At 45.4% G+C, this 17,870-nt stretch overlaps 1 protein-coding gene across 2 annotated transcripts in view; it reads left to right on the forward strand.

Annotated features, from left to right (window-relative positions):
* Window positions 1–16,188: 16,188 nt before the first annotated feature.
* The window catches only part of FBLN7 (fibulin 7), a 59,363-nt gene continuing 57,681 nt past the window's right edge, over window positions 16,189–17,870 (forward strand). The window contains exon 1 of one of the 2 annotated variants that reach the window (XM_049695700.1): window positions 16,189–16,969. In XM_049695700.1, coding sequence (XP_049551657.1) covers window positions 16,487–16,969 — 483 coding nt within the window. In that variant the 5' untranslated portion in view covers window positions 16,189–16,486. The remainder of the gene's footprint in view (window positions 16,970–17,870) is intronic. The other variant, XM_004276754.3, reaches the window with a different exon arrangement.

A 17,870-nucleotide genomic window follows, 5' to 3' on the forward strand; every position in this document is an offset into this window, starting at 1 on the left:
ATAAATAAATTAAGTAATGCCTCTTGAAAGATACTTTCAAATTTATTTGCAGTAGTAACTATTGACTGTGTTGTACTGAGAAAGGTTTGGGACATCCTTCCCAAGAAAAGAACATCTAACAGTGTGGGTTCCCTTCCTTATTTCCGTTTCTGCCACAATAATGGGCTCCCACCTACCATCTTTCCCAGCATTTATGTCCATTCTGGTTTTGGTGTATTTTACCCTCAGCCCAGTTGTTTCAGAGCTGACCAGTGCCTTCTTGTTCCTAACATTTGTGTCTAACACCAGTCCCCAGATTTTGAAGCAGGTTGATCCCCAACTCATAGGGCTCTAGTTGAATTTTGAAATGTAGAATCCTGGGTTTCCAGCTGCAGATGTCGTGGAGTGCGCGTGGGGAGTTGATGGTAACTGTGTAGTAATAAGGGAAAATGCTTCTCACATAACCTTGATAGTGTTTATAAAAACACTTCTGTCTGCAGCTGGCAAGAAAAATGATGCTGCCAGTATGGCCCGGGTGCACAGCGAAATGCAGACTTTTCTCCAAATCACAGAAAGCAGTATTTTCTCCTGATAACCTCATCAGAAATGTTTTTCAAGGGGCGTATACTGTGTCTGGCACCTTCAGTGGCAGTTGTGTTTGTTGGTGACTCGTGAGCTGAAGCGAGTGTTCCTACAGAGGGCCTTCTCGGCCCCCTCGTGTGCACAGGAGGGGCTCCCTGGGGCTGTAGCCATAGTTCTGATGAAGGACCCCAGGGAGAAGTCACACTCAGAGCCACTGTACAGCTCGTCATCCCCGCTTCTGCACAAAGTTTCCAAAAACTGGGCATCAGGGTCTTTGAGGCTGTCACATCATTTTATTCTTAGGATGCCATCAGGATGGGTTTCCCTGTAATGCAGGGATCTGAGAATAAGAGTCCAGTTTTATGTGTTCCTAGGCAAAATGCTTAAGTGTTTTTATTATGCAGTTCATGTTAGGTTTATGTGAAGTATGAAATCTGCTTAAAAGGGAATTTTCATGATTTGAGTTAGATTAGTATTAGTATCTGCTTTAGTGGAGCTTTAAGTTAGTTTATTTCAAAAAATAAGGAAAAATAGATGAATATGTGAATTTTTTAAGCCCAAGAGATGATGCTCCCATACTTTTTACTTTTCCTGTAAAGAAAATAATATTTAAAATCTTTCACATATCCTGCAGAGAGTACTGACTTTCCCCCTCTACGGCAGTATATTATATTTGCACTACTGTAATGTGAAGACTGAAAGTATAAAAGATATACATGTACATGAAAGTATAAAACGATTTTTATATCCTTTTTTCAAAAGGGATTTGAGTGTATTGCACTAGGCCGTACAGGACTGGTTTATGAGACGTATTATGCTAGATTTATAAGTCCCTAGTTTTGGTACTTGTGTCTTTGTATGATCAACAGCATGTGATAAGCAATACAAAACACCATGCCTTATAAGAAAGAAGTTTAACATGTTGGTTAAAGTACTAAATTACATAGCGAATGTATATAAGTGACAAAACTAGATTTAAGGAAATGTACATTATAACACAGGAGCTCAATAAGAAACTTCTTTAGAACTAGGAAAACATGTATTTGGGAAGAAAGGGGCTTAAGAAGTTATATATTTTTATTTAAAAGGTTAAATTATTGTATTATTTGGAAGAAGCTGCTCTGAATGTAGGACAAAACTATTTCAAAGATTTTTGTTTGAAAAAACTGATGTATTTTTGTGCCTTAATATTTGTTCTGACAATAAAATGCTTTCTGAAATTTTGGATGATCATTCTTTTTTTTTTTATTTTTGGCAGTGTTGGGTTTTCGTTGCTGCGCACAGGCTTTCTCTAGTTGCGGCGAGCGGGGGCTACTCTTTGTTGCGATGCACAGGCTTCTCATTGCGGCGGCTTCTCTCATTGCGGAGCATGGGCTCTAGGTGCGCGGGCTTCAGTAGTTGTAGCGCATGGGCTCAATAGTTGTGGCTCGCGGGCTCTAGAGCACAGGCTCAGTAGTTGTGGCGTACGGGCTTAGTTGCTCCACGGCATGTGGGATCTTCCCGGACCGGGGCTCGAACCCGTGTCCCCTGCATTGGCAGGTGGATTCTTAACCACTGCGCCACCAGGGACGTATCATCCATTCTTGATAGGATTTATGAGTGCTAAGATTACTTAAATCTACAGGAAATGTAGACTCCAGTAGATGGCAGGACATAAACAAAATTCTCGAAAGACGAGGTACCACTAATTAACAAACATGAAGAAGTGTTCAATCTCAGTAGTGATCAAAGAAATGCAAAATAAAAGGGGAAATTTTAAAAAATCAAGTTGATATGTTTATGCTCTTAAGTATTTGTAAAACTACTTTGCTTTTAATGTCTGATGGAATGAGCACATCATTAGTGATGGTAGTGTAACTAGTTCAGTCTTTGTGAAAAGAAGTTCAACCTTTTCATAACCTTTGAATAATACCAGTTCATAACCTTTGAATAATACCAGTTCTGGTGACGTTTTTAAAAATGATTCAAAATATAGAATCAGGCTTCTGCACAAAAATGTTTATTATAGCATTATTTGAAGTAGAGAAAAAACAAGAAGCAAACTAAATATCAACAGTAGAATGGTTAAGTGAATTATGGTTTACCAGCTACTTTATGGAATACTCTGCAACCATTAAATTATGAAGAATATATGATAACGTAGAAACGTACTTGTAAGAAATATAATACAAAGTCACATATGTGAACTCATCTATGTAAACACAAAGTAGGGAAAGGACTGAGTGAAAACACATCACAGTGGCACTCAGGATGAATGTTCAGGTTCAGCTAGGCTGTAATTAATAATAAATAATAATTCAATCATATTTCAGTAGATTAAGACAAAGAAGTTTATTTCTTGACCTTGTAACTGTGCTAGGATAGGTATAGAGGTGAGCAGGGCATGTGGGATCTTCCCGGACCAGGGCTCAAACCTGTGCCCCCTGCATTGGCAGGCGGATTCTTAACCACTGCGCCACCAGGGAAGTCTGTGCCAGGCACTTTAGATACGGTATCTTAATCCTCTAACAAGCAATCACATGTCCCTCAGGGGCCCAAGGTTTATTTTCATCCTGTGGGCCCACGTCTCCTGGGGCCTGTCATCTGCATCCAGCCAGCAGAAGGGGAGAGTTGCTCCAGCCTGGGGATTTTGCAGGGCTAGACCTGGAAGTGGTGCCCATCACTTCTTAGCCTATTCCATTAGCAAAACTCAGTCACGTGGCCACACCGAACTGCCAGCTGGACTGGGAAATGGCACGGGCCGTATCCCTGCCTGCTATTCTAACTGTGAAAGGAGAGTAAGGATTTTGGTGGACAACCAAGGCTTCTGCCACAGGTTATTTGGGGTCACTGGCCTAGGGGAGACTTCCAAACCTATGTTTTTCCAATTTTCTAAGGTCAACATATTGAGAAATAAATATGTTAAAGGGCCATAACTAGGCTGTATGATATCAGAAACTTTAGAAACAAATGTGTTCTCAGATCACAGCTGAGTCCATTAATCAGTAAAACCCATCTGGCCCTAAGTAGATGGGACGTGGAGAATTTTCTTCATGGGAATTCTCCCAGCCTTGGGGGGTGGTCAGGATGGGTAGTCCCAGAGGAAAAGTAGGGTCTGTTGTCATGACTGTGATGACAGTTCAGGGAGTGTTGGGAGTGCTGGAGAGTGCCAGGCTTTGTTGACCATTGTGGTCTCATAGTAGACAATGAGGGAGGTATAGCCACTTTATAGATAAGAAACTGAGACAGGGCGGTTAAATAACTTACCCAAGGTCACCCTCCTGACAAGTGACAAAACTGGTACAATACCAGCTATGGGTGAGAAGTGTCCTTGAAGGGTTGTCCTCAAAGTCCTGGGGAGAAGGGAAATTTCATTTCACAAACATGTGATTGCTTGTTAGAGGATTAAGATATTGTATCTAAAGTGCCTGGTGCGGACTTCCCTCGTGGCGCAGTGGTTAAGAATCCGCCTGCCAATGCAGGGGACACAGGTTCGAGCCCTGGTCTGGGAAGATCCCACATGCCACGGAGCAACTAAGCCCGTGTGCCACAACTACTGAGCCTGCGTTCTAGAGCCCGCAAGCCACAACTACTGAGCCCACGTGCCACAACTACTGAAGCCCGTGTGCCTACAGCCCGTGCTCCACAACAAGAGAAGCCACCACAGTGAGAAGCCCATGCACGAAGAGTAGCCCCGCTCACCACAACTAGAGAAAGCCCATGTGCAGCAACAAAGTCCCAACGCAGCCAAAAATAAATAAATAAATAAAATAAAATAAAGTGCCTGGTGTACAGGCCTTCCCAAGACAGATAAGGTTAGTATAAAAAAAAATGCAACAGTTAAAAAAAAAAAGGAACAATGATTGTGGTAGATGCTACTGAGACTCAGTTGAAACAAACTCCATACGAAATTCAAACACATTCTAAGGTTTCTTTACGTGCATTAAAATGAAGTTACCCATGGTAGTGTATATATGTCAATCCTAATCTCCCAGTTTGCCCCACCTTCCCCTCCCTTCCCTGTGTCCACATGTCCGTTCTCTATGTCTCCCTTTCTATTCCTGCCCTGCAAATAGGTTCATCTGTAGCATTTTTCTAGATTCCACATATATGTGTTAATATACGATATTTGTTTTTCTCTTTCTGGCTTACTTCACTCTGTATGACAGACTCTAGGTCCATCCACATCTCTACAAATGACCCAATTGCATTCCTTTTTATGGCTGAGTAATATTCCATTGTATATATGTACCATGCATAAAATAGCTAGCTAGTGGGAACATGCTATAAAGCACAGGAAGCTTAGCTCGGTGCTCTGTGACAACCTAGATGGGTGGGAGGGACGTCCAAAGGGGAGGGGATATAGGTATACATATAGCTGATGCACTTCATTGTACAGCAGAAACTAACAACATTGTAAATCAATTATACTCCAATTAAAAAAAAAAAGATTGTTTCCCAACTGACTCAGAGAGAGATGTGACTACAGGACATGAGTCAGAGAGATGCGTTATGAAAAGCCCTTGAGCCACCATGGCTGGCTTTGAAGATGGAGGAAGGGGCCATGAGCTAAGGGATGCAGGTGTCCTCGAGGAGCTGGAAAACTCAAGGAAACAGATTCTTCCCTGGGACCTCCAGAAGGAGCTCAGCCCTGCTCATGCCTTAATTTTAGCTCAGGGAGACTCATATTGGACTTCTGACCTCCAGAACTGTAAGATAATAAGTTTGAATTGTTTCTGACACCGGTTTGTGATAACTTGTTACAGCAGCCATAGAAAACTAATACAGGTTCTGAGTGTCTCTGGCAGAGAAATGTGGGATGAAGGAAGCACACGGAAGTTTTGGTGCTCCAAAGCACAAGGGCGCATTTCCCTTTCACCTGACCTTCAAGGGAAGAGTGCAGCCCTGGGAAATATGGAAGAGTTGTGGTAGTCCATGAGCAACAGTGGTCTCTGGCAAAATCATGTGACACCACTTTTTGGCACATGGTGGACATACATTAATACTGATTAAAAGAATCAGCAACTAAATTTAAAAAAATATGAAGTTACCCAAGGTATGTCCTGTGCCCCTTCAGTGATAGTGGATTGACAGCTAAATTCCTACTAACATAAGCTGGTATGGTACTGAATTCGGATGTAAATAATTTTGACAGTATTTCCTTTCAATCATTTGGGAAATAATAAGAAGCTCCAGGCAAGTTTATGTACAGGAATGCTTTTAAACACTATCCAGCAGATGGTGCCAAAGTAATGTCTCTGAAGAAGGCTCATCTCTATTTTTGGCCTCTAATTCTTGCCTTCAAAATTTTTATTCATTTACTTTTACTTACCAAATGCCAATTTAGGGATAAAATTAAAAAAAAATTTTAAATGTAAACAAAGAGTACCACCATCCCGGTAAAAAAAAAAAAAACTTTTCAGGTAAACTTTTCAGGTCTCCCTGGTGGCGTAGTGGTTAAGAATCCACCTGCCAATGCAGGGGGCACAGGTTCGAGCCCTGGTCCGGGAAGATCCCACATGCCACGGAGCAACTAAGCCCGAGCACCACAACTACTGAGCCTGCACTCTAGAGCCTGTGAGCCACAACTACTGAGGCCACGCGCCTAGAGCCCGTGCTCCTCAACAAGAGAAGCCACCGCAATGAGAAGCCCGTGCTCCGCAACAAGAGAAGCCACCACAATGAGAAGCCCGTGCTCCGCAACAAGAGAAGCCACCGCAATGAGAAGCCCGTGCTCCTCAACAAGAGAAGCCACCGCAATGAGAAGCCCGTGCTCGGCAATGAAGAGTGGCCCCAGCTCGCGGCAACTAGAGAAAGCCCAAGTGCAGCAACGAAGACCCAACGCAGCCAAAAATAAATTTAAAAAAAAAACTTTTCCTTTAGGTATATTTCCAGTCTCTCTCAGAATTAGAACTTGAAAGCTCCAAGGGACCTCTGAGCTCATCATACAGATGAGAAAATAAGGAACCAGGAAAGCTTCCTTGGCCCCAGGTCTCTCAGGCCAGAGTGGGAGCCTGTCTCCTAGATTGCTCTTCTCAACTCTGGATCCTCAGGGTCAGAGGGAGGGAGGGGCCACAGGCAGGTTGAACTGCACATCAAAGCTTGAAATGTACTTTCTATGATTTGGTTATCCCTTGCTACGTCATTTTATAGTACTGTGCTGTCTTTCACTCTAGCCACCAAATTCTTGTCTCTACATAAAGAGTCATCATTCTGATTCTCTGCTTCTTAATTTGATAAGTGGACATTTCCTTGAGGCATAGTAGACTCCAGAGAGTTAAAGACAGTGTCTATTTTATTTTTAATGCTACTGAACATACTGATAATAAAATATTCTATTCTAAATGTTATCTTCCTTTTTTGTTTTTTCAATTTATTTTTTATTTTTATTTCTTTGGCCGTACTGCATGGCATGCAAGATCTTTGTTCCCTGACCACGGATCAAACCCGCACCCCTTACAGTGGAAGCGCAGAGACTTCCGCCGCACGGGACTGCCAGGGAAGTCCCCTTTCTTTTTTAAAAAAAGAAAATTAAGCGGGGAATGAACAAGCTGGCCTTTTCACTAAGAAATTGCTTTTTAAATAATGGATTTATTATTATAAAATGTATTTGTGGATTTCAAGTTCTGATAATGGAGAATTACCTTCTGTTGAACCAACCTTACCCGCAGACAACAACTCTAGATAAAATTTAAATAACAGCTACTTTGAAGACATCGGAGAGAGACAGAAACAGGGAGACACTGGAAGGTACTCAACACTTGGATGAAGGGAATTGTACTGGGTGCCTTTCCCATTTTTATGGCTTTTACACTCAAGGCAGGCCACAGTTTGTGCCGAGTGGAGATTAAACGCAGATATAAAACCTGAATTTTACTTGAGCTGGAAGACAGAAATTAGAAGAACCACAACAGCTGGAAAGTGAAAGAATTACTGAAAGAGAGAACCAAAGAAAGTAAGAACCATATTCTGTGTATAAACCTCCCAAATCACTGGCTTTCCCTCAACTATGCATGTATGGTGGTACAGACTCCATGCACCCATCTAAGGCTAAAAAAATGAAACTAAGATTTCTGCTAACATAAGAGACAAAGTTTGGCTAGAGTCCAACCATGTAAACTGACTGCTTAAAAACATAATGTGGGGTGACATCAGAGAAAATGGGGACTAAGGACCTCTGAAAATGTATCATATAAACAATGGAAATCCTCATGAAAACTTTCAGAATTAACCTTTTTTGAACTTTGGAAATTGACCAGTCTTGCAGCAACCTAGGGAGCATTTATTCAATAAAAATTCCTGAATTTCAGTAAGAATATCAAGCTTGGTGGTGTTCTGGTTTGTCCTACTACCATACAGCTCAGCAGTAGCCTTCACAATTAAGGGTCTACTTTCCCAGTACTGCAGGGGGGCAGAATGGATTAAAGACCTAAGTTAAGACCTGAAACCATAAAACTCCTAGAAGAGAACACAGGCAGAACATTCTTTGGCATAAATTGTAGCAATATATTTTTTGGATCTGTCTTGGAAGGCAAAAAAAAAAAAAGGCAAAAATAAACAAATGGGGCCTAATTAAACTTAAAAGCTTTTGCACAGCAAAGGAAACCATCAACAAAACGAAAAGACAACCTACTGAATGGGAGAAAATATTTGCAAATGATATGACCAATAAGGGGTTTGTATCCAGGATATATTAACAGCTCATACATCTCAATATCAAAAAAAAAAGAAAAAAAAACCTGAGTAAAAAATGGGCAGAAGACCAGAACAGACACTTTTCCAAAGAAGACATGCAGATGGCCAACAGGCACATGAAAAGATGCTCAACATCACTAATCATCAGAGAAATGCAAATCAAAACCACAATGAGATATCATTGTCAGAATGATAACCTGTCAGAATGGCTATCATCAAAAATACCACAAATAAAAAATGTTGGTGAGGATGTGAAGAAAAGGGAACCCTAGTGCACTGTTGCTGGGAATGTAAATTGGTGCAGCCACTATGGAAAATAGTACTGAGGCTCCTCAAAGAGCTAAAAATAGAACTGCCATATTATCCAGCTCTTCCATTCCTGGATATATATTGGAAGAAAATGAAAACAGTAATTCAAAAAGATACATGCACTCCAATGTTCATAGCATTATTTACAATAACCAAGATACAGAAGCAACCTAAGTGTCCATGAACAGATAAATGGATAAAGAAGATGTGGTACATGTGTACAATGGAATACTACTCAGCCATAAAAAATGAAATTCTGCCATTTGCAACAACATGGATGGACCTAGAAGGTATTATGTTTAGTGTAATATCAAGTCAAAGAAAGAGAAATGCTCTGTTGTCACTCACAGGTGGAATCCAAAAAATAAAACAAATGAAAGAATATAACAAAACAAAAATGGGCTCACAGTTATAGAGAACAAACAAGTGGTTATCAGTGGGGAGAGGGAAGGAGACAAGGGCAAGATAGAGGTAGGGGATTAAGAGATACAAACTCTTAATTATAAAACAAATAAGCAACACAAGGATATAGTGTACATCACAGGGAAATATAGTCATTTTATAATAATTTAAAATGGAATATAATCTGTAAAAATAATGAATCACTATGTTGTACACCTGAAACTAATATTGTAAATCAGCTATATTTCAAACTTTTTTTAAAGGTTTTTTTGTTTTTTGGTTGCGCTGGGTCTTAGTTGCGGCAGGCAGGCTCCTTAGTTGTGGCATGTGAACTCTTAGTTGCGGCATGTGTGTGGGATCTAGATCCCTGACCAGGGATTGAACCTGGGCACCCTGCATTGGGACCGTGGAGTCTTATCCACTGCGCTGCCAGGGAAGTCCCCTATACTTCAATTTTTTTAAAAATCCAAAACCCATGAAATTTAAACAAACAAAGTTAACAAAGCTAAAAGTTTGTTCTTTGAAACGATAAACAAAATCAATGAATGTCTACCTATACTAGTAAAAAAAAAGAGAAAAGAGATCGATGGGCTTCCCTGGTGGCACAGTGGTTGGGAGTCCACCTGCCAATGCAGGGGACACGGGTTCGAGCCCTGGTCCGGGAAGATCCCACATGCCATGGAGCAACTAGGCCCGTGCGCCACAACTACTGAGCCTGAGCTCTAGAGCCCGCAAGCCACAACTACTGAGCCCGTGTGCCTAGAGCCCGTGCTCTGCAACAAGAGAAGCCACCGCAATGAGAAGCTCACACACCGAAATGAGTAGCCCCCGCTCGCCACAACTAGAGAAAGCCCGCATGCAGCAATGAAGACCCAATGCAGCCAAAAAATAAATAAATTAAATAAATAAATTTATTTTAAAAAAAGAAAGAAAAGAGAGAGCCCAGATTACCAATATCAGGAATAAAAGAGGGGCTATCACTACATATCCAACAGATTTTTAAAAGATAAAAAGGGAATAATACCAATAATTTATGCTAATAAATTTGAAAAGTTAGATAAAATGGGAAAAGTTCTTGAATATTCTCATTTACCATAATTGATATAAGATGAAATTTAAAAATCAAATTTTATAACATACAGACATGCTTCTTTATCTTTTTGAGGTAATTTTAGATTTACAGAAAAGTTGCAGAATTAGTCCAGTTCCCTTACTCCTTTCATCCAGCCTCCCCCTTTGTTAACATATAACCACAGAACACTTGTCAAAGCTGTGAATGAAACCTTGCATATTTCATCAGTTTTTCCACTCATGTCCATATTCCGTTCTGGAACCCACTCCAGGATCCCACACTGCGTTTACTACGTCTTCTTAGGCATCTCTTATCTGGGGCAGTTCCTTGCCTTCCAGACCTTTCATTGCCTGATAATACCAGTTAGGTATTTTGCAGTATGTCTCTCAATTTGTGTTTATCTCATTTTTTTCTCATGATTGGATTGATGCTATGCATTTTGGGCAAGAGTGTCCCAGAAGTGACGTACCTTTCTCTGTGCCTCAGGTCAGAGGGTACATGATATTGATGTTGATATGCCCACTGATCCACTGTAAATTTAAATTTTTCCCTTTCTAATATTTGTAAATATTTGGGGGGAGATACTTTGAAGCTATGCCAAACTCCTGTTTCTGCTTAAATATTTACCCACTAATTGTAGCATTCATCGGTGGGTCTTACCTGCAGCAATTATTACTGTAGTGTTCTAAAGGTGACTTTTCTATTTTTTACATTTTTTCTACTTTTACTGATTGTAATTTTTCTATAAGGAAGAGTTGTTGTCCCCCCCTTTTATTTATTTAATCATTTATATATTTATAACCCAATGGACTCATAGATTTGGGTTCCACTGCATGAAACAGAAATCCAACTACCAGTGGCTTAACCAAACAGGGATTTACGTTTCTTAGCAAACAAGACATCTGGAAGTAAGAGGCCCAAGGACTGGCATGTCTCAAAGAAATCATTGAGGGAGCAAGCCCCCTCTGCCTTCTCTCTTTCTTTCTTTTTTTTTTAGTTTATTTTATTGAAGTATACTTGATTTACAATGTTGTGTTAATTTCTGCTGTACAGCAAAGTGATTCAGTTTTATATATATATTCTTTTCCATTATGGTTTATCACAGGATGTTGCATATAGTTCTCTGGGCTATACAGTAGGACCTTGTCGTTTATCCGTTCTCTATATAATAGTTGCATCTGCTAATGGCAAAATCCCAATCCATCCCTCCCCCTTGGCAACCACAAGGCTGTTCTCCATGTCTATGACTGTGTTTCTGGGGTTTTTTTGCGGTACGCAGGCCTCTCACTGTTGTGGCCTCTCCCGTTGCAGAGCACAGGCGCTGGATGCGCAGGCTCAGCGGCCGTTGGCTCACGGGCCCAGCCGCTCCACGGCATGTGGGATCTTCCCGGACCGGGGCACGAACCCGTGTCCCCTGCATCGGCAGGTGGACTCTCAACCACTGTGCCACCAGGGAAGCCCGTGTTTCTGTTTTGTAAATAAGTTCATTTACGTCACGTTTTAGATTCCACATATAAGTGATACTATATGTTATTTGTCTTTCTCCTTCTGACTCACGTCACTTAGTATGATAATCTCTAGGTCCATCCATGTTGCTGCAAATAGCATTAATTTATTTTTTTTATGGCTGAGTAATATTCCATTGTATATATGTACCACATCTTCTTTATCCATTCATCTGTCGATGGACATTTAGGTTGTGTCCATGTCTTGGCTATTGTGAATACCACTGCTATGAACATATGCCTTTTCTCTTTCTAAACTTCCATCTGGTCCTCATGGTCATGGGGTGGCTGCCGCACCTCCAGGCATTGGGCCCATGCTCCAGGCAAGAGGAAGGACACACACCAGTTGAGTCTGTTTCTATTTATCAAGAAAGTGGCTTTCCTGGAAGCCCCACTCACCAGACTTCACTTATATCCCATCAGTCAGAACTGGGTCACGCAGCCAAGGGAGTCTGCGTTTAGGGAGTCTGAAGAGGTGGTATAGGGGTATTTTTAACTGGGTATATTACAACCGTAGACAAAAATAGTATTGTATTACCAAGGGCAAAGATTGTCAGTAACCTCTTAGTGCCTCGCCCAGAGTGTGTGTGCACAAGCTTGATCGTGTGTGTGTATGTCACCTCATTTCCTGCTAGAGCCACAATTCTGGAGAAAAAAGATATTTTCAACTTATTGCCAATGGTCACTCTATCAGTCAAAAGCCGAGAGATGGCTCGCTCAAGTTAGTATAATGTGCAGATGATGTATTAACAGGATATGAACAGGATGTACGAACGCCAACCAGGGGAGTACCCTATCCCAGAGCTTCTAATGCAGGTGCTCTTCCTATCTCTGGACCCCGGAGGATGAGAGGGAGAGGGGCTGCTGGAATCCCAGAGAAAGAGAGGGATGGAGAACAGATCGCCTTGAAAAGAGCAGTGATCTTCTATCGAGGGACACAGCCAGCTTGGGTCAAGCTCAGGACCTCACCGTTCTCTATCTGACCTCCCACTGAGCACCTCCACCTGCTACACACAGCCAGAGGACAGAGCACCCAAGGGTGTTGATGCAGTCCCTACAGGTTGGCATCGAGGCAGAGGGCAGGGTGGGAACGAGTGCGGAGTGCATCCGGAGGGACAAATAGAGTCATCTGGCAAAGCCGTCCTGTTTTGAAGAATATTAAGTATGAAATTCTAGACCCAGGAATTAATTTCAACAATTCCTTGGAGGTTATTGTAATCAGGCCTAATTGTATAGGTGTAATCTCAGTTTGCAGTAAAATTGTATCCCTGAAAAATTACTCCTGAAGCTAATTTTGATCTATCTGCCTTAGAAGATGTCAAACATGGGCTGAGGAGAAGAGTGAGCAAATTCTTGTGTTTAGTTTCTAATGCAGCAGAAAGCATGCTCCTCGGGATCGGACACACCCACGTGTAAATCCTGTTTCTCCCGATTACTAACCTGATGTGGATCTTGGGTGATCAAGCATTCTAAGCCTCAGTTTCCCAATCTGCAAAATGGGAATAATAATAGGACCTATTTTGCTGGGTTGTGAGGGAATAAATGAGAACATTCGTGAAACGCTTAACAGAGGGCCTGGCACACAGCAGGTGCTAAGGAAATGTTGGTTCCCTTCTTATGTTGTCCCCGTGTGGAGGACCGTGAGTCAGGTTAGGCAAAGACTCTTTAACTAAGCCCCACTATACGCTAGGCACTGTGTTAGGCACTTTATATTCATCATTTTGAAATCCCTCAATAATTCTTCAGATAAATGCTGTTTCCATACATAGTTGAGGAAACTGAGACCTGCAACGCTTAGGAGAGCTGCAAGGTCACACTGGCAACATGTAGTGGGTAAGATCCGGCCCAGGTGTGTCTGATTTCAAGGGCTGTGTGTCCTTGGCTGCGTCCATGTTCTGCCTCTCCCACAGGGACTTGGACTTCACTGTGGGACGGCATTCATGGATTTGCAGCATTTCCTCCTTTTGGCAGATGTTAACTGGTGTTCGGTCTTTAATCAAGGCACAATTGAATCTGTTTTCCTACAGATTTTCATTTTGTAAAATTGGAAACGGTTTTGTAGGGAGGAACGTCTCTTCTAGCTGTCATGACATCACACATAAGCGGACAGTCTTCAAAGTTCAACACAGGAGTACACGATCTGGTTGGCTGGGGCGCGAGATTTAGTGTGAAAGCCTCCCGTAGCCCCTCACAAAAGGGCCGTGCTCAGAGCTAGCACCTGATAGATATTTGTGTAAAGAGTAAATCAGACTGAGTCACTGCGCTCCTGCTAGACCATCCTCCCCCTGTTCCTACGCTGTTATCCTGGCTCGGGCTCACATGCTGGGCTGTGTTCCTGGGCCCCTGTGCAGGTGCTTAGTGGGGGTCGATTACACTTAGAATCACAGATAGAGGTGAGTGAAGGAGACAAAGAGGGAGAAGCAGCTCAGAATGAGATGACAGACAAGATTCAGCCACGGAGAAGCCCGAAAGAGAAAAAGCGGCGTGTCGGTCACTGTGAGGGTCCCAGGAAACCGCTCTGGAATGGCTGATTTAGACTGGGTACGGCTTCTGATCGGGTCTTTTTTTTTTTTTTTTTTTTTTTGCGGTACGCGGGCCTCTCCCTGTTGCGGCCTCTCCCGTTGCAGAGCACACAGGCTCCGGACGCGCAGGCTCAGCGGCCATGGCTCACGGGCCCAGCCGCTCCGCTCCTCCCCCATTTTGTATTCCCACTTTACACAGGGAATGTGAGTGTATCAGAGAGACAGCACTGAGCCCAGGAGATGGCAACCGATTCTGCCGAAAGGCTTTACCAATATTTTCTTTCGACATCTAGACCCCCTTCATCCCCTGACATTCCAGAATAGTCTCTTGAAAATGAGATAGAGAGGAAACAGAAGAAACAATATCGAGGTAGGCCCGTCTTATTAAGTCAAAGGTTGGTTTCCGGAGCCCTGAATAGAGGGCGCTTGGCTTCTTCTCACGGTCTGTCTGCTCTTCGCAGCCTTGGCAGGTCAGGCTGTGGAGGGTGTGCCTTGATGACCACAGGTCAAGGGCAGCTGAGGACAGAGAGAGAAGGGACGGTACTGCTGGGGCAGTGGGACCTTAGAAGGTTAATTCGGAGCAGATGCCAGAGCACTAGATAGAAGTCAGCCATAGGACAAGGGAAACAAATGGAAATTGATAATAGGAAAAAAAACTGTGTTGAAACTTAGAAATGCTTGAAAAGTAAAAGAAGAAGAAAAGAAAGAGAAGAAGAAGAAACCAAAAAAAAAAAAAGAAAGAAACAGGAAAAACTCTGTTCCTGTAAATAAAATTCCTGAAATCCTATGATTGCATTATTTAAGTAAAATGTGGGATAAGGTAGCCTGTGCTGGAAGCAGCCCTGCTCTGGAGACCTTCGGGTTTGCAAACCATGGGCAAGTCACTCAGCCATTCCCGGCTTCAGTTTCTTCACTGGCGAGATCGGGAGTGCCTTCCAGCTTTACGAATCCATTCAGAGGGCTCAAGGGACAATAGGTCTTGTGCACATCTGGCTGGTTCCAGCGCACATCTGTCTGGTTCCAGCACACAGCCGGAACACGCCTGAGAAGTCTTGGCTTTGGGGGCTGCCATGTAAACACAAGGTAGGATAAAATACAAAATAAACACAGCCACAGTGACCAGAAGGAATCCTTCCTTGGGGGTAGGGGTGGGGAGAGTGCAGGCAGAGAGGGGGACGCCGGGCTTTGGCACAGAGAGCAAAGGCAGAAAACCACTATTCCCACAGGCCGCCCGGGCTCAGGTCACTGCTGCCCAGCGCCCTCCACCTGGACAGGGAAAAGCAATCTTCTGCCCAGGTCTCTCTCAAGCCGTCTCCACAGGAATGCAGATAGGAGTACCAGACCTGCTCTCCTTCCTCCGGCAGGAAGGTGGAGGGGGCAGCCCAGCAGGATTTCCTGGGTAACTCCTGCCCAGGTGGCCAGGCTGCACCAGGCGCCACCAGTCCCCTTTCCAGGGGTCTCCAACTTTCCTTTCCAAAGGAAAACGGTTCCTGCTCTGAGGCTGCAGCCTTCTGAGCTCTGTGCCTTGAACTCTGAGTGGGCTCTGCTAAGTGAAATTCGGAAAAGGAAAAATAGATTTGAGGCTTGGCCAGACTTGGTGTGCACCATGACATCTGCAGTGTTGCCTTCTGAAAACATTCTTCCAGTAAGAACTTAAATAATGTTTTCCAGGAGCTTGGGGCTGAGGCCATCTGGTTCCTCCCACAGCCCCTGGATGCTCAGACTGCTCATGTCTGCCCTTCCCAGCGGCATTTCCCACCCGACCTTAGCAAAGCATCCAGTGTTCCCATAACCCGGCCTCCAGTCCAAACTGAGTTTCTCCTTCCGTTTGGGGAGTGGAGGACAGCAAATGAGGAGGGCTGTCGATTCTGAGTCACCGTGCGTGTGTGTTCTTGTACCCCGATAGCATTGTTTAAAAAGACACTAGTCTGGGCTTCCCTGGTGGCGCAGTGGTTGAGAGTCCGCCTGCCGGTGCAGGGGACGCGGGTTCGTGCCCCGGTCCGGGAGGGTCCCGCCTGCCGCGGGGCGGCTGGGCCCATGAGCCATGGCCGCTGAGCCTGCGCGTCCGGAGCCTGCGCGTCCGGAGCCTGTGCTCCGCAACGGGAGAGGCCACAGCAGTGAGAGGCCCGCGTACCGCAAAAAACAAACAAACAAAAGACACTAGTCTACTCGGGTGGAGAACTTGGTCTGAGTTCATGAAGCCCATCTCCTGGCCAATCTAGTCCTGTCTTCCGAGGGCCGTGGAGGAAGATGTCCTCACGTGAGCTCTGAAGTTGGACACACCTGGGTTTGAAGCTCCACTTTCTGCTGGGTGATGTCAGCCTCAGTATCCCCAGCCGGGAAAGGGGCGGGTCAGGAGCGGCCCGGCGCGGGGTGGGCTCCCGGGATCCCGCACGCACGTGCGCGCCGCCTCGGCCGCCTCCCCCGCCAGGGCGCTGAAGATGCCCGCGCTCGTCCTCGGCGTCGCGCCCGGCCTCCTCGGGGAGCCGCGCGGGTTGGGCGCGCTCCCAGGCGCATTCCTGGCCGGGCAGCCCCTCCTCCTCGGCCTTGGCCAAGGGGCTGGCGCCTCCCCGCCTCGCTGCGATTGTCTCGTGCGGGCGGCTGCGGACGCTCCTGGACGCTGCGGCTGCAGGTCTGCGCGCGGCGCACCTGGACCCGGGACTGCGCCTCCCGAGCGCGGCGGGCCCGGCTGCGCTCCGGGGCTCCCGCTTCCCTCCCTGCCCGAGCCGCTCGGGGCCGCGCGGAGCCCCGCTCCCCGCAGGGGCGGCTGCGGCATCGGCTTGGGACAACCTCGGCAGGGAAGGCAAAGTTATTTCCCCTTCCCAAGCAGAAAGGTTCCGATTGGCAAGATGGTGCCCAACTGTCCCCGCGCGCTCTTCCTCCTGCTGCTTTTCCTCGCCTGCCCCGAATCGCGGGCTTCCCAGGTCAGTGTCCCTCCCGCCCCTCCCCTGTCCCGCTTGCAGGGGAGGCCACGCCAAGGCCGGAGGACCTGGGCTCGCCACATTCCACCGGAATGCTCGGGCTGGGGGCTTGGAGCGAGGCTGGAGCTGGGGTTCAGTTTTAAGAGGGAAGCGTGAGATCCCCCCCATCTGTCATCGGATGCATCGCGGGCCGGGCGTCTGGGAGAACCCGGGCTGGTCTAGCCGAGCAGTTTGTGCGAAAGCCTCGGTCCGCTGGGGGGAGGGAGAGAGAGGGCTCCGCGTGAGAACCGTGCCTTGCAGAAAGATTGCCCTGGGATTTATGAGACATTGGTCTTCCTCAGGTCTCCAGAAGAGTTCCCTGCTCGCCCAATTAGGGTAGAGGTTGTCCCCTCCCCTCCAACTTCCAACATTTAAATTTCTAACTGAAATATCATTCTTACCACCACCAACTTTTAAATTTATTTATTTAATTTATTTTTGGCTGCGTTGGGTCTTCGTTGCTGCGCACGGGCTTTCTCTAGTTGTGGCGAGCGGGGGCTACTCTTCGTTGCGGTGCGCAGGCTTCTCATTGCGGTGGCTTCTCTTGTTGCGGAGCACGGGCTCTAGGCGCACGGGCTTCAGTAGATGCGGCGGTGGGCTCAGTAGTTGTGGCTCACGGGCTGTATAGCGCAGGCTCAGTAGTTGTGGCTCACGGGCTTAGTTGCTCCCTCGGCATGCGGGATCGTCCCGGACCAGGGCTCGAACCCGTGTCCCCTGCATTGGCAGGCGGATTCTTAACCACTGCGTCACCAGGGAAGCCCCACCACCAACTTTTAAAGGCTCAGAACTTTCTTAGCAGTTCGCCGCGTTTCCCAGGCAGACAGGTGGGAGGTTTCTGAAGCAGCCTCACCTGAGCCTAGGGGAC

Source organism: Orcinus orca, chromosome 13 (assembly GCF_937001465.1).
Source record: "Orcinus orca chromosome 13, mOrcOrc1.1, whole genome shotgun sequence".
NCBI classification, from domain to species: domain Eukaryota; kingdom Metazoa; phylum Chordata; class Mammalia; order Artiodactyla; family Delphinidae; genus Orcinus; species Orcinus orca.